This window comes from Nerophis ophidion, linkage group LG20, assembly GCF_033978795.1.
Source record: "Nerophis ophidion isolate RoL-2023_Sa linkage group LG20, RoL_Noph_v1.0, whole genome shotgun sequence".
In the NCBI taxonomy this organism is placed as follows: Eukaryota; Metazoa; Chordata; class Actinopteri; order Syngnathiformes; family Syngnathidae; genus Nerophis; species Nerophis ophidion.
In genome coordinates this window covers 19,284,887-19,299,947 of record NC_084630.1, presented here as the reverse complement: position 1 = coordinate 19,299,947, position 15,061 = coordinate 19,284,887, and the positions used below count along the sequence as shown (strand labels likewise).

At 41.5% G+C, this 15,061-nt stretch overlaps 1 protein-coding gene across 9 annotated transcripts in view; it reads left to right on the top strand.

Annotated features, from left to right (window-relative positions):
• The window catches only part of trim25 (tripartite motif containing 25), an 80,300-nt gene that overhangs the window by 20,527 nt on the left and 44,712 nt on the right, over positions 1 to 15,061 (top strand). For 6 of the 9 annotated variants that reach the window (XR_009803117.1, XR_009803115.1, XR_009803116.1 and 3 more), the window contains exons 4-6: positions 893 to 1,064; positions 5,570 to 5,659; positions 5,747 to 5,881. Coding sequence is in view for 6 of the 9 variants with exons in the window: in XM_061880655.1 (XP_061736639.1) it covers positions 893 to 1,064; positions 5,570 to 5,659; positions 5,747 to 5,881 (397 nt within the window). In the remaining 3 variants the exon portion in view is untranslated. Of the gene's footprint in view, positions 1 to 892; positions 1,065 to 5,569; positions 5,660 to 5,746; positions 5,882 to 11,790; positions 13,322 to 15,061 lie in introns of those variants that run through there. The other 3 variants (XM_061880653.1, XM_061880654.1, XM_061880651.1) reach the window with 3 other exon arrangements.

Genomic DNA, 15,061 nt, shown 5'->3' with positions numbered 1-15,061 from the left:
GTTTGTCTATCTGTGTTGGCCCTGCAATGAGGTGGCAACTTGTCCAGGATGTACACCGCCTTCCGTCCGATTGTAGCTGAGATAGGCACCAGCGACCCCATAGGGAATAAGCGGTAGAAAATGGATGGATAGTTTTTATTTTATATATGTTGACCACATTAACCCTGGCAATCGACTATGTGTGTATATGTATGTTATTGTTCTTAACATTCATGACTGCCTACTGTTGCACTGATCAGCCTAGTGGTGGCTCACATCCATCACACACACAGCTTTTTTCTATTTTTGGGCATACATATTACAGTGTTTTCAATGTTAAAATGTGTTTACAAATTTGGTAAATGAATAACCAGAAAATGTATATTTTGTTGTTTTCTTACTGTACCGAAAATGAAACGAACCGTGACCTCCAAACCGAGATTTTTGCATATCGATACACCCTTACTCCAAACACACGTCAAAAGTGGTAAAGGAATGGCTAAATCAGGCTAGAGTGAAAGTTTAAAAATGGCCTTCCCAAAGTCCTGACTTAAACGTGTGGACAATGCTGAAGAAACAAGTCCATGTTAGACGAACACATTTAGCTGAACTGCACCAATTTTGTCAAGACTTCATGAATGTTTTTGATGACCAACAAGTATGTGCTCCAATCACCCTATCACACAAAAATAAGAGTTGTAGAAATGATTAGAAAGTCAAGACAGCCATGACATTATGTTCTTTACAAGTGTATGTAAACTTTTGACCATGACTGTAATGCTTGCAATACTTTGGAAAGTTAGCGCCCTCTAGGAAGCCGCGTAGAGGCTGCAAATGTCCACCGTAAGTCGACTGTAACCAATTTATTACAGCATACTATTTCACCTATTCAATCGTGTCTCCGTCCTCACAGGCCTCAGTTGACCTGCCCAGAGCTGCAACCATTGATGTTTATGCCCCACAATGCAACTTGGATTCTCCAAAAGTGAAAGCAGCCCAAGAGTTTGCTGTTCAACTGAAAGAAGAAATGAGTCAGATCTTTCGTCAGCCACTTGAAAACCGACCAGCGCTTATCAAAACAACAGGTACCAGTGTCACACTATAATCAACACAGTATAGGACATAAAGCATCCATAGGTTTGTACATTGGGACAAAAAAGTATTTAGTCAGCCACCGATTGTGCAAGTTCTCCCACTTAAAATGATGACAGAGGTCTGTCATTTTCATCATAGGTACACTTCAACTGTGAGAGACAGAATGTGAAAAAAAAAAATCCAGGAATTCACATTGTAGGAATTTTAAAGAATTTATTTGTAAATTATGGTGGAAAATAAGTATTTGGTCAACCATTCAAAGCTCTCATTGATGGAAGGAGGTTTTGGCTCAAAATCTCACGATACATGGCCCCATTCATTCTTTCCTTAACACGGATCAATCGTCCTGTCCCCTTAGCAGAAAAACAGCCCCAAAGCATGATGTTTCCACCCCCATGCTTCACAGTAGGTATGGTGTTCTTGGGATGCAACTCAGTATTCTTCTTCCTCCAAACACGACGAGTTGAGTTTATACCAAAAAGCTCTATTTTGGTTTCATCTGACCACATGACATTCTCCCAATCCTCTGCTGTATCATCCATGTATCCATTTTGGTATAAACGCAACCCGTCGTGTTTGGAGGAAGAAGAATACTGAGTTGCATCCCAAGAACACCACACCTACTGTGAAGCATGGGGTTTCACATGCTTCAAACGGCCCCAAAACATCATGCTTTGGGGCCGTTTTTCTGCTAAGGCAGGGGTGTCAAACTCAAGTACAGAGTGGGCCAAAATTTAAACCTGAACAAAGCCGTGGGCCAAGGTTAAACAAATTAACCTTTTAATAGGGACCCAAACAAGTTTTGCATTGAATATTAAACAAGCAAGGTTTATATAACTTTATAGTCACATGCAAAATCGAGTTTCAAATTATAATGATAATGATTAAAAAATATCAATGGCATATCAAATAAAATTTTAATAAAAATTGGGGGGAGCGGGGTTTGGTGGTAGCTGGAGTGTATATTGTAGCGTCCCGGAAGAGTAAGTGCTGCAAGGGAGTGTGGGTATTTCTTCTGTTGAGTTTATGTTGTGCTACGGTGCGGAGGTTCTCCCGAAATGTGTTTGTCATACTTGTTTGGTGTGGCTTCACAGTGTGGCGCATATTTGTAAAAGTGTTAAAGTTGTTTATACGGCCACCCTCAGTGTGACCCTTATGGCTGTTGATCAAGCATGCCTTGCATTCACTTGTGTGAGTTAAAGCCGCATATATTATGTGAGATGGCTGGCACGTTGTTTGTATGGCGGAAAAGTGGACGTGACGACAGGCTGTATAGGACACTAAAGGCAGTGCCTTCAAGGCACACCCCCAATATTGTTGTCTGGGTGGAAATCGGGAGAAATTCAGAAGAATGGTTGCCCCGGGAGATTTTCGGGAGGGGCACTGAACTTTGGGAGTCTCCCGGGAAAATCGTGAGGGTTGGCAAGTACGAGTATCAGCGGTGAATGCAGTGTTACAGAGGCATCGCCGCTGTGTAATACCGGCGGGCCAGCTCTAATCTTAATTGGATATTACCTCAAGGGCCAAATTAAATTACACGCCGGGCCAAATTTGGCCCGCGGGCCAGAGTTTGATACCCATGCGCTAAAGTGACAGGACGATTGATCCGTGTTAAGGAAAGAATGAACGGGGCCATTTATCATGAGATTTTGAGTCAAAACCTCCTTCCATCAATGAGAGGTTTGAATGGTTGACCAAAATGGACGGCGTGGCGCAGTGGGAGAGTGGCCGTACGCAACCCGAGGGTCCCTGGTTCAATCCCCACCTAGTACCAACCTCGTCACGTCCGTTGTGTCCTGAGCAAGACACTTCACCCTTGCTCCTGATGGGTGCTGGTTAGCGCCTTGCATGGCAGCTCCCTCCATCAGTGTGTGACTGTGTAAATGTGAAAGTAGTGTCAAAGCTCTTTGAGTACTTTGAAGGTAGAAAAGCGATATACAAGTACAACCCATTTATAATTTATTTATTTATAAAATACTTATTTTCCACCATCATTTACAAATACGTTCTTTAAAATTCCTACAATGTGAATTCCTGGATTTTTTTTTTCACATTCTGTCTCTCACAGTTGAAGTGTACCTATGATGAAAATTACCGACCTCTGTCATCATTTTAAGTGGGAGAACTTGCACAATCGGTGGCTGACTAAATACTTTTTTGCCCCACTGTATATTTTATACGTTCACATTTTGAATACTTACCCAAAAAAACATGTTTGATAACTTTGTCTTAGCATTAGAACCCCAACTTTTGATGTTTTTAAGACAAAGCAATACAGCACATACCCAGTGAAAAACATCAAAGACCTTTGGGATACTATAATATGTAGTAGAAATATCGGGGATTTAACCCGGGGCCTCGTCCTGTTCGTGACGCCAATTTTATGTGGTAGAAATGCCGAATCTTAAACAGGAACAATAGAGAGTTTGTTACAACAGTTTTAATTACTCACAATCAAATTGTACAAAGTTGGGTTGAATCAATATGAATTACAGACAGTCTCTCATGATACGAAAGATGGTGAACCCTCATGAAAGGAATTAATAAGAGCGCACATCAGGCTTGGTCTTCCCTTCTTATGGCCTGATTTGTAACATGACAACTTATGTAACTGTCCAATGTTCAGAGTGACTTGACCTGTTATGTCGTATCCCTCCCAATGCTTTCAGTTTAGAGGTAACCCTAGGACAAAAAATTTCTACTACATCTAAAATACTACTAATTCATGTTACATACTGTATGTTTAACGAGCCCAATTATTCAAAACCACCTGATGATACCTGCTTATGTATATTTGGGATCTGGATACATCCCGAGAATTTGAAGTCAAACCGTGGAGGCACTGCGGAGATATTTGTTAACCCTTGTGTAATGTTCATATTGTTGTTACTCAGCCAGCGTTTGTGGGTCTGATGGACCCCTTGCATTTTGTGTTTTTTAATGCCCCCAGCTAAAAGCAACTGTGTGAGAACGTATACTTGAATATCACGACATAGTCATTTTCTAAATCGCGCAGAGACAAACCCGCGATATAGAGTATACACTGCAAAAAGTCATGGCTCAAAAACAAGAAAAAAAAATACAAAAATGAGGGGTATTTTACTTGAACTAAGCAAAACTATCTGCCAATAGAACAAGAAAATTTGGCTTGTCAAGACTTTCAGAAACAAGTAAAATTAGCTAACTTCAATGAACCCAAAAATACCTTAAAATAAGTATATTCTCACTAATAACAAGTGCACTACTATACGAGTACGTATTTTCTATTATTTCATTGAATATAAAACGGCAAAGTCTATTTGGCTGTCATCTGTTTTAATATGAGAAACAATTGTGTCAAAGTCATGATATGTTTTACATTCTTGAAATAAGAAATTATTACTTTAAAAAGTAGTTTTATACTTGTGAGTGTTGATGACACAGCTTTGCAACATTTGATATTCTCGTTTCAAGCATGTTTTACTCAATATAGGTAATCAAATCTCAGCTACAAGCTGTAGTATCTTACTGAGATCATTTAGGACCTAAACACTTAAAACAAGTAAAACACTCTAACATAAAATCTTATGTATGGCCGCGCAAGTTCCGGGATGTCCAAAATGTCCATAACACACCCAGCCGAGTCCCATGGGGAGGAGGGATGAAAGTTGGAAAAGTCAGCATAAGTCCCAAAAATGTCCAAAATACCTACACAGGTTTGAGTCCCACAAGTTCCGCCGCCGGTCGGGATGCCCAGAATGTCCAAAACGCGCCCAGCAAAGTCCCACGGGAAGGTGGGGAGAAAAGTGAGAAAAGTCGGGGAAATGTTCAAAAGTCCCACCCGGGTTCGAGTGTGCACTCAAACTCAAACTCGGACCCGGGTGGGACTCGAACCTGGGTAGGTATTTTGAAAATTTTGGGGGACTTTTGCCGACTTTTCTCATTTTTTCCCCCCTACTTCCCGTGGGACTTTGCTGGGTGCGTTTTGGACATTTATTGTATCCCGGGATTTGTGTGGACTGGAACCCCGGGGAGGTATTTTGGACACAATTGGGACTTTTGAACATTTTGGCCGCCTTTTCCCCCTCTCCTTCCCCGCCTTCCTGTGCACCATTGCTGGGTGTGTTTTGGACACTTGGACAAAAATAGTTTCAACCATATTTTACTCAAAATAGGTCATAAAATGTCGGAAACAAGCTGTAGTATCTTACTGAGATCATTTAGGAGTAAAACACTTAAAACAAGTAAAAGACTCTAACATAAAATCTGCTTAGTGAGAAGAATTATCTTACCAGACAGAAAATAAGCAAATATCACCCTTATTTGAGATATTTCATCTTACTTAGATTTCAGTTTTTGCAGTGTATCGATATATCGCCCAGCCCTAGTTTTAAGTATTAGAATTGTCGAAAGGCTTTAAAAGTGAGCTTTCATTCAAAAAAAATGTTCTTTGAAGCCTATCATAAACAATGACTAACAATATTCTTTGTGATTTTTCAACACCATTTGTCCTCAGAAGAAGACACCAAGGACAATAAAGAGAAGAACACATTTTTGCTGGAAACTCCGCCCCTTCAGGTCAAGACTGACAAGAAGACACAACAAAGTAAAAAAGAATTAAATTGTCTGTCAATGGTCTTAAAGTCACACTTGTTATCTAATGCTGTAAAATTGTTTTTTTTTTTCCTTTTAGAAAAAAAGCTGACCTCCACGCCGAAAAATGCCAAGGGTCATTTAAAAAAAAAGTTTTCTTCAATGGAGAATCTCTTGGGGGTTGATGGGAAAACCAAACTGAGCGCCTATGCTTCTGGACCGCCCCTGAAAACAGGTACACCTTTACCTAAATACGAGGGATTTTTTTCTTCTTCTATTGAACCTTCATATAACTTACATCTTCTCATACCAAATAGTTCCGCAAAGTTCTCGTGAACAAGCACTATAAACAATAAACATCCAGAAAGAATTCACAACACTTCAGTTTTTCCACATTTTATTCCAAATTGGAATAAATTATTTCTGTCCTCAAAATTCTACAAACAATACCCCATAATGACGATGTGAAAACTTTTTTTGGGAAAATCCAATGTCCATCCATCCATTTTCTAACGCTTATTCCCTTTTGGGGTTGCGGGGGGTGCTGGCGCCTATCTCAGCTACAATCGGGCGGAAGGCGGTGTACACCCTGGACAAGTCGCCACTTCATCCCAGGGCCAACACAGATAGACAGACAACATTCACACTCACATTCATTCACTAAGGCAGGGGTCGGGAACCTTTTTGGCTAAGAGAGCCAAAAAGCCAAATATTTTAAAATGTATTTCCGTAAGAGCCATATAATATTTTTTTTAACACCGAACACAACTAAACGCGTGCATTATTAAGTAAGACCAACATTTCTAGAGTATAATAGGTCTCTTATTCTTTGTAATAACATTGTTATTTCGAAGCTAACTGTGGAGGGGGCGTGGCCTGCGGGCCTGCAGTGAACTGGGGTGTGCCAGGACCGGCCTCTAAACCAGCGACAGGTGCGTAGATGGCCCACCTGGGCCTTGTTATCTAATCACCTGTCACTCTGTTATAAGCAGCAGCCAGGAAGAGAGTCGGGGTTGGGGCTGGAGCCAGAGCGCGAGCGAGAACGAAAGAGAAAAATACAATTGCTGGAAAGCAACTGAGGGACTTATTGAAAAATAAAACAATATTGTAACCCTGAAATAGGCTCTTATGTCGGCGCTTGGTGGTCTGAAGAACCCCCAGAAGGGCAAGCCCCACACTAACCAACAATAAATAAATCACTTCTTACCATTAATGCAACTTCTTGAACAGGTGCGGTAGAAACGGATGGATGGATTAAAAATGCATGAGAATGTTTTATATTTTGAACATTTATTTTTAACACTGTGATTACAAGTGGAATTATTCATTATTTATCGTGTTAAGCAATGCCAGCTCAGATTTATCTGAGAGCCAGATGCAGTCATCAAAAGAGCCACATCTGGCTCCCGAGCCATAGGTTCCCTACCCCTGCTCTACAGCCATAGCATTTGACACCTTTTTACCTGCACCCTGCCTCCCGCTGTTTCCCACATCTACAAAGCAATTATCTACCGACTGCCACCTACTTACATGGAAGAGTATTACACGGTTACTCGGCATAGCTCGGTTGGTAGAGTGGCCGTGCTAGCAACCTGAGGGTTCCAGGTTCGATTCCCGCTTCCGCCATCCTAGTCACTGCCGTTGTGTCCTTGGGCAAGGCACTTTACACACCTGCCCCCATTGCCACTCACACTGGTTTAAATGTAACTTAGATATTGGGTGTCACTTTGTAAAGCGCTTTGAGTCACTAGAGAAAAGCGCCATATAAATATAATTATCTGAGAGCCATATGTAGTCATCAAAAGAGCCACATCTGGCTCTAGAGCCTTAGGTTCCCTACCCCTGGGCTACATCTTCTCATACCAATTAGCTGCGCAAAGTTCTCGTGCAATGTGTCGGAACTTAAGCGGTGAACAAGCACTTTTTCCACATTTTATTCCAAATTGGAATGAATAATTTCTGTCCTCAAAATTCTACACACAATACCCTATAATGACAATCTGAAAACTTTTTTGGGGAAATTCCAATGTATTAAAAATAATAAAAAAGCACATGTACATAAGTATTCACTCCTAAGCTCCATCAGGTTGGATGGGAAGCGTTGGTTTTCATCCAGAATGTCTCTGCACATTGCTGCATTCATCTTAGTCTAGTCAGGGAAGTGCCAAAGCTACAGCATTCCTCTGCGGAGAAGGTCTGTATGGTAAAGTTGCCAGACGGAAGCAATTTCTGAGTAAAAAATTTGCCAAAATGCACCTGAAAGACTTTCAGACCACGAGAGAGGAAAATGATCGGGTCTGATGATACAAAGATTGTACTCTTTGGCGTGAATGCCAGGCGTCATGTTTGGCGGAAACTATGCACCAGGTCAATCCCATCCCTGCAGTATAGCATAGTGGTGGTAGTATCATGCTATGGGGTTGTTTTTCAGCGGCAGGAACTAGAAGACGAGTCAGGAAAGAGGGAAAGATGAATGCAGCAATCTGCAGAAACATCCTAGATAAAAAAAAAACAACGCTTCTTATCCAACCTGATGGAGCTTGAGAAGTGCTGCAAAGAGGAATGGGCGAAACTGCCGAAAGATAGGTGGCATCGTAGTGAAGTGAATTATATTTATATAGCGCTTTTCTCTAGTGACTCAAAGCGCTTTACATAGTGAAACCCAATATCTAAATTACATTTAAACCAGTGTGGGTGGCACTGGGAGCAGGTGGGTAAAGTGTCTTGCCCAAGGACACAACGGCAGTGACTAGGATGGCGGAAGCGGGAATCGAACCTGCAACCCTCAAGTTGCTGGCACGGCCACTCTACCAACCGAGCTATACCGCCCCGTATTTAAATAAGACTTAAGGCTGTAATTGCTGCCAAAGCTGCATCAACAAAGTGTTGAGCAAAAGCTGTGAATGTCAGGTTCAAACACTGACGACATCTATTAAACAAGACAAGAAGCAAACAATTCAACAGAGACAGAATTCAATTTGGCTCAATTTGAGGAGAGACGGCTGGACACTGCACCCCATCGAAAATGTGTAATTATTGGGGCGGTATAGCTCGGTTGGTAGAGTGGCCGTGCCAGCAACTTGAGGGTTGCAGGTTCGATTCCCGCTTCCGCCATCCTAGTCACTGCCGTTGTGTCCTTGGGCAAGACACTTTACCCACCTGCTCCCAGTGCCACCCACACTGGTTTAAATGTAACTTAGATATTGGGTTTCACTATGTAAAGCGCTATATAAATATAATTCACTTCACAAAGATTGCACGCCTCCTCCTTTCATTCGGACCTCCCTTGACCACATGGCAACAGCTGTTTCCAAAGGGACGGGGTCGTAAACAGTGTTGCCTTTGGTTTCATAAAAATAGGTCGGTTCAAAAAAAGAGGTTCGTAAAAGAGTCCAAAATGAGGTTTGTAAAAGAGTTCAAAAAGAGGTTTGTAAAAGAGTTCAAAAAGAGGTCGCAAACGAGTTAAAAAGAGGTTCGGAAAAGAGATCAAAAAGAGATTCGTAAAAGAGTTTAAAAAAAGCAGTGCCCGGAGGGGAGTCTGGTCCTGCTTCCTCTTCGTTCATGTAGTTCTTGGGTCAGAGAATATCTTTTCTGTTGATTACAATACATGAAAGAAACAGAAACCCCTTCATGTTGCTCCCCCCCCCCCTACACAGTGGAGTTTAACAAGCCTTCTTCCCGGTAGGTTCAAAGACATGTTTTTGCTTCTCAATGTAACAAAGTTTTTGTGATAACTTAGATACAATTATTCTAACAGTGGATACTTTTATATACACATTATTATTTTTATTTTTTCTTTCATTTGCAAAACAGAAAACAACTGTTCACATTGTCATTAAGGGTTATTGTCTGTAGAATGTTGAGGATAAAAGTAGTTTATACCATTTTGGAAAAAAAGCTGTTCCATAACAAAACGTGGAGAAAGTAAAACGCTGTGAATAATTTCCAGTCTGCTAGTTGAGAATGACAGAACAAAGAAGTACGGGAGCGTTGGGTGGAATTTGTTTTGCAAACTAAGCACACATTTGTGTGAATTGGTCATGTGTCAGACTGGCAGTAGATGAACATGCTGTGTTCAAATAGTCAATACACTAAAACAATGCTAAAATGTCAAATAATGAGGTTCGTATCTTTTTCTTTCATTTAAAAAAAAAAAGTGGGGTGCACTGACATCAATGTGTGCAGGACTTGCTTCTATGGACATGTCCATGTAAATGCTTTTAGTCTGCCAGCTCCGCTCGGGAAGTTCTATCCGTGTGCGGCTCTGCGATCTACAAAACCAGTGAAGTTGGCAACTTGTGTAAATGGTAAATAAAAACAGAATACAAAGATTTGCAAATCCTTTTCAACTTATATTCAATTGAATAGACTGCAAAGACAAGATATTTAATGTTCCAACTGCAGATAATCATTAACTCAGAATTTAATGGCCGCAACACATTGCAAAAAAGTTGGCATAGAGGCATTTTTACCAAGGTGTTACATGGCCTTTCCTTTTAACAACACTGTAAATTATTGGGAATTGCGGAGACATATTTTTGAAGCTTTTCCCATTCTTGCTTGATGTACAGCTTAAGTTGTTCAACAGTCCGGGGTCTCCGTTGTGGTATTTTAGGCTTCATAATGTGCCACATATTTTCAATGGGAGACAGGTCTGGACTACAGGCAGGCCAGGCTAGTTCCTGCACTCTTTTACAAACCCCTTTTCCATATGAGTTGGGAAATAAATGGGTTGTACTTGTATAGCGCTTTTCTACCTTCAAGGTACTCAAAGCGCTTTGTCATTACTTCCACATTTACCCATTCACACACACATTCACACACTGATGGAGGGAGCTGCCATGCAAGGCGCCAAACAGCAGCCATCAGGAGCAAGGGTGAAGTGTCTTGCTCAGGACACAACGGACGTGACGAGGTTGGTATTAGGTGGGATTTGAACCAGGGACCCTCGGGTTGCGCACGGCCACTCTCCCACTGCGCCACGCCATCCCTGGGAAATTGTGTTAGAGATAAATAAAAACAGAATACACCGATTTGCAAATCCTTTTCAACCCATATTCAGTTGAATGCACTACAAAGACAAGATATTTGATGTTCAAACTCATAAACTTTTTGCAAATAATAATTAACTTAGAATTTCATGGCTAGAACACGTGCCAAAGTAGTTGGGAAAGGGCATGTTCACCACTGTGTTACATCACCTTTTCTTTTAACAACACTCAATAAATGTTTGGGAACTGAGGAAACTAATTGTTGAAGCTTTGAAATGTGGAATTCCTTTCCATTCTTGTTTTATGTAGAGCTTCAGTCGTTCGACAGTCCGGGGTTTCCGCTGTCGTATTTTACGCTTCATAATGCGCCACACATTTTCGATGGGGGACATGTCTGGACTGCAGGCGGGCCAGGAAAGTACCTGCACTCTTTTTTAACGAAGACACGCTGTTGAAACACATGCTAAATGTGGCTTGACATTGTCTTGCTGAAATAAGCAGGGGCGTCCATGAAAAAGACGGCGCTTAGATGGCAGCATATGCTGTTCCAAAACCTGTATGTACCTTTCAGCATTAATGGTGCCTTCATAGATGTGTAAGTTACCCATGCCTTGGGCACTAATACACCCCCATACCATCACAGATGCTGGCTTATCAACTTTGCGCCTATAACAATCCGGATGGTTCTTTTCCTCTTTGGTCCGGAGGACACGACGTCCACAGTTTCCAGAAACAATTTAAAATGTGGACTCGTCAGACCACAGAACACTTTTCCACTTTGCATCTGTCCATCTTAGATATGCTCGGGCCCAGCGAAACCGGCGGATGTTTCTGGGTGTTGTTGATAAATGGCTTTGGCTTTGCGTAGTAGAGGTTTGACTTGCACTTACAGACGTAGCGACCAACTAGTTACTGACAGTGGTTTTCTGAAGAGTACCTGAGCCCATGTGGTGATATCCTTCACACACTGATGTCGCTTTTTGATGCAGTTCCACCTGAGGCACAGGCAATGAATGTCGTTTTCGGTGCAGTGATTTCTGTAGATTCTCTGAACCTTTTGATGATATCACGGACCGTAGATGGTGATATAGCTCGTTGAGAAATGTTGTTCTTAAACTGTTGACTAAGACTCAGAGTGCTATCACTGTTGCAGGCACCCCACAGTCCATCATCGAGCGTGTCATGCTTGAGTCTCCTCCAAAGGGAGTGACCATCCCATACCGACCCAAACCCTTAGGCTCTCCTGTATTTTTTGCAGGTGGTCAGGCATCCGCCGTCCTAGGCCCCCACACCATACTTCACCAGCTGGCCATGCAGCAGAGCCCCTTCCTTATGGCACAAAGCAACCAGGTCTTCCAGGCGGGGAGGGACGCATCCGCACAAACCGTCTCTCTCAAGCTTACACTTTCAAACAAACACGTGGGTTGCATCATTGGCCGTCAGGGTGCAAAGATCCACGAGATCTGCCAGATGTCAGGTGCCCAGATTAATATTGCGAATCCTGTGGAAGGTTCCACTGTCAGACAGGTCACCATCACTGGTTCCCATTTCAGCACCAACTATGCAAAGTACCTTATCAATGCCCGGCTCTCTTCTGAAACCACTGGACTTGCAGCCAACTGACATGAAGAACACATTACTTCATAAAGCGGTGACCCTCGCCCCATCCTTGTTTTTGAATGACTGAGCATTTCATGGAAGCTGCTTTTATAGCCAATCATGGCCCCCACCTGTTCCCAATTAGCCTGTTCACCTGTGGGATGTGGTTGATGAGCATTCCTCAACTTTCTCAGTCTTTTTTGCCACTTGTGGAAGGTTTTTTGAAAACTTGCTGCAGGCACCAAATTCGAAATCAGCAAATATTTGCAAAAAATAAAGTTTACCAGTTCAAACATTAACTAAAGCTGCAAGCAGCGTTGGTCGGGTCCGCCTTTGGCTACTCAGGCCCTGATCTAAGTCAGACCAACATAGAAGTTTATTTTTCATGTCTCTACGACATTCCTAACAGAAGTTACATGCAGTTTTGTCTGGGTTTTTTCCTAGGGGGCGCTAGAGCGCAATTTTGATTTTTAGGGTTTGTTTTTTTATTAGATGGCAATTTTCGCCAGTCCTGATGTGGGTGTAAAATTTTGTGAGTTTTGAAGCATGTTAAGGGGGTGAAATTACAGATCGGCGTTTCTGGATGTTGTTGATAAATGGCTTTCGCTTTGCAGAGTAGAGCTTTAACTTGCACTTTGAAGCATTTTAAGGGGGTCAAATTACAGCTCAAAGAGGCAAAAATGAATTTTTTTAGGAAAATTTGCGCAGGGGTTTTTTGAAGGTGCGTAAAATCCAAACCGGAGCACTTATCAAAACTCTTTCGATAACTTTTAATCAGAAGGGTTCAAACTCTCTCCTGTGCGAGTTTGAAGCCGAAACGACAAACGCGCTCAGAGGAGATAACGTTTGAAAAAAGGAATGGGTGTTTACAAAACTTTTATTTTGAAGGGGTAATTTTTAACTTCCTGTTGATTTTTGCTGAAGAATGTCAATTATTAAAACGTAGGTCTAAGTGCATAGAAGTTTTTGTTTCAGGTCTCTCTGACTTTCCTACCGGAAGTTACAAGCACTTGTGTCTGTGTTTTCTTCCTAGGAGCAGTTTTTTCTGTGTTTTATTAAAAAATAGCGCTAAAGCGCATTTTTGAGTTTTGGGGTTTGCTTTTTTTCATTAAATCGCAATTTCTGCCAGTCCTGATGTGTGTGCCAAGTTTGGTGAGTTTTGAAGTATTTTAAGGGGGTCAAATTACAGCTCAAAGAGGCAAAAATTTAATTTTTTGCGAAAATTTTGCTTTGATTGAGTTTTTGCAAAATTTCTGTTGATTTTTGCCGTGTAATGTAAAATTATGAAATGTAGGTCTAAGTTAGCCCTACATAGAGGTTTTTGTTTCATGTCTCTACGACATTGCTAATGGAAGTTACAAGCAGTCAGTTTTTTTTTTTCCCTAGGGGGCGCTAGCGCGCATTTTTGATTTTTGGGGTTTGGTTTTTTTATTAGACGGCAATTTTCACCAGTTCTGATGAGTGTGAGAAATTTGGTGAGTTTTGAAGCATGTTCAGGGGGTCAAATTACAGTTCAAAGAGGTGGCGGAATAATAATAATAAAACGGACCAGTTTCAATAGGGTCCTTGGCCCATTGCAAAAAGACTCCTTTGGAGTCCTTTTGCAATGGGCCTGCGGACCCTAAATATCTTGTCCTTGCAGTCTATTCAATTGATATAGGTTGAAAAGGATTTGCAAATCATTCTATTCTGTTTTTATTTACTTTTTACTAGAGATGTCCGATAACATCAGACTGCCGATATTATCGGCCAATAAATGCTTTAAAATGTAATATCGGAATTTATCAGTACCTGTTTCAAAAAGTGAAATTTAAGACTTTTTAAAAACACAACTGTATGGAGCGGTACACGGACGTAGGGAGAAGTAGAGAGCGCCAATAAACCTTAAAGGGGAACATTATCATAATTTCAAAAGGGTTAAAAACAATAAAAATCAGTTCCCAGTGGCTTGTTGTATTTTTTTAATTTTTTTTCAAAATTTTACCGGTCTCAGAATATCCCTAAATAAAGCTTTAAAGTGCCTTATTTTCGACCCTCTGCGAAGACACTGGCCATTTCCCTGTGACGTCACACAGTGCTGCCAATGTAAACAAACAATGGGAATACCACAGCAAGATATAGCGACATTAGCTCGGATTCAAACTCGGATTTCAGCGATTTAAGCGATTCAACAAATTACGCATGTATTGAAACAGATGGTTGGAGTATGAAAATATTGAAGAAGAAACTGAAGCTATTGAGCGAATAGCTATTGACGCTATTCATAGCCATAGCATGGCCGAATAGCTGCGTTAGCATCGCCGGTAAAATGTGCGGACCAAACGATCAGGACTTTCGCATCTTTTGACACTGGAGCAACTTAAAACCGTCGATTTGTAAGTGTTTTTTTTTCGCATTAAAAGTGGGTGGAAGGAAACGTAATATAGTTGCAAATGCATCTACAGGTTATCCATACATCTCTGTGCCATGTCTGCTTTAGCACCGCCGGTAAATAGCATGTTAGCATCGATTAGCTGGCAGTCAACATTAACAAAACTCACCTTTGTGATTTTGTTGACTTTATCGTTGCAAATGCATCTGCAGGTTATCCATACATCTCTGTGCCATGTCTGTCATCGCCGGTCAAATGTGGAGACACTCCAGCACATTCAATGGGGGTCTGGCGGCAGACACTTCCGCATCTTCGGGCCAGTGGTGCAACTTGAATCCCTCCCTGTTAGTGTTGTTACACCCTCCGACAACACACCGACGAGGCATGATGTCTCCAAGGTTCCAAAAAAATTGTAAAAAAAACTGAAAATAACAGAGCTGAAACCCGGTGTTTG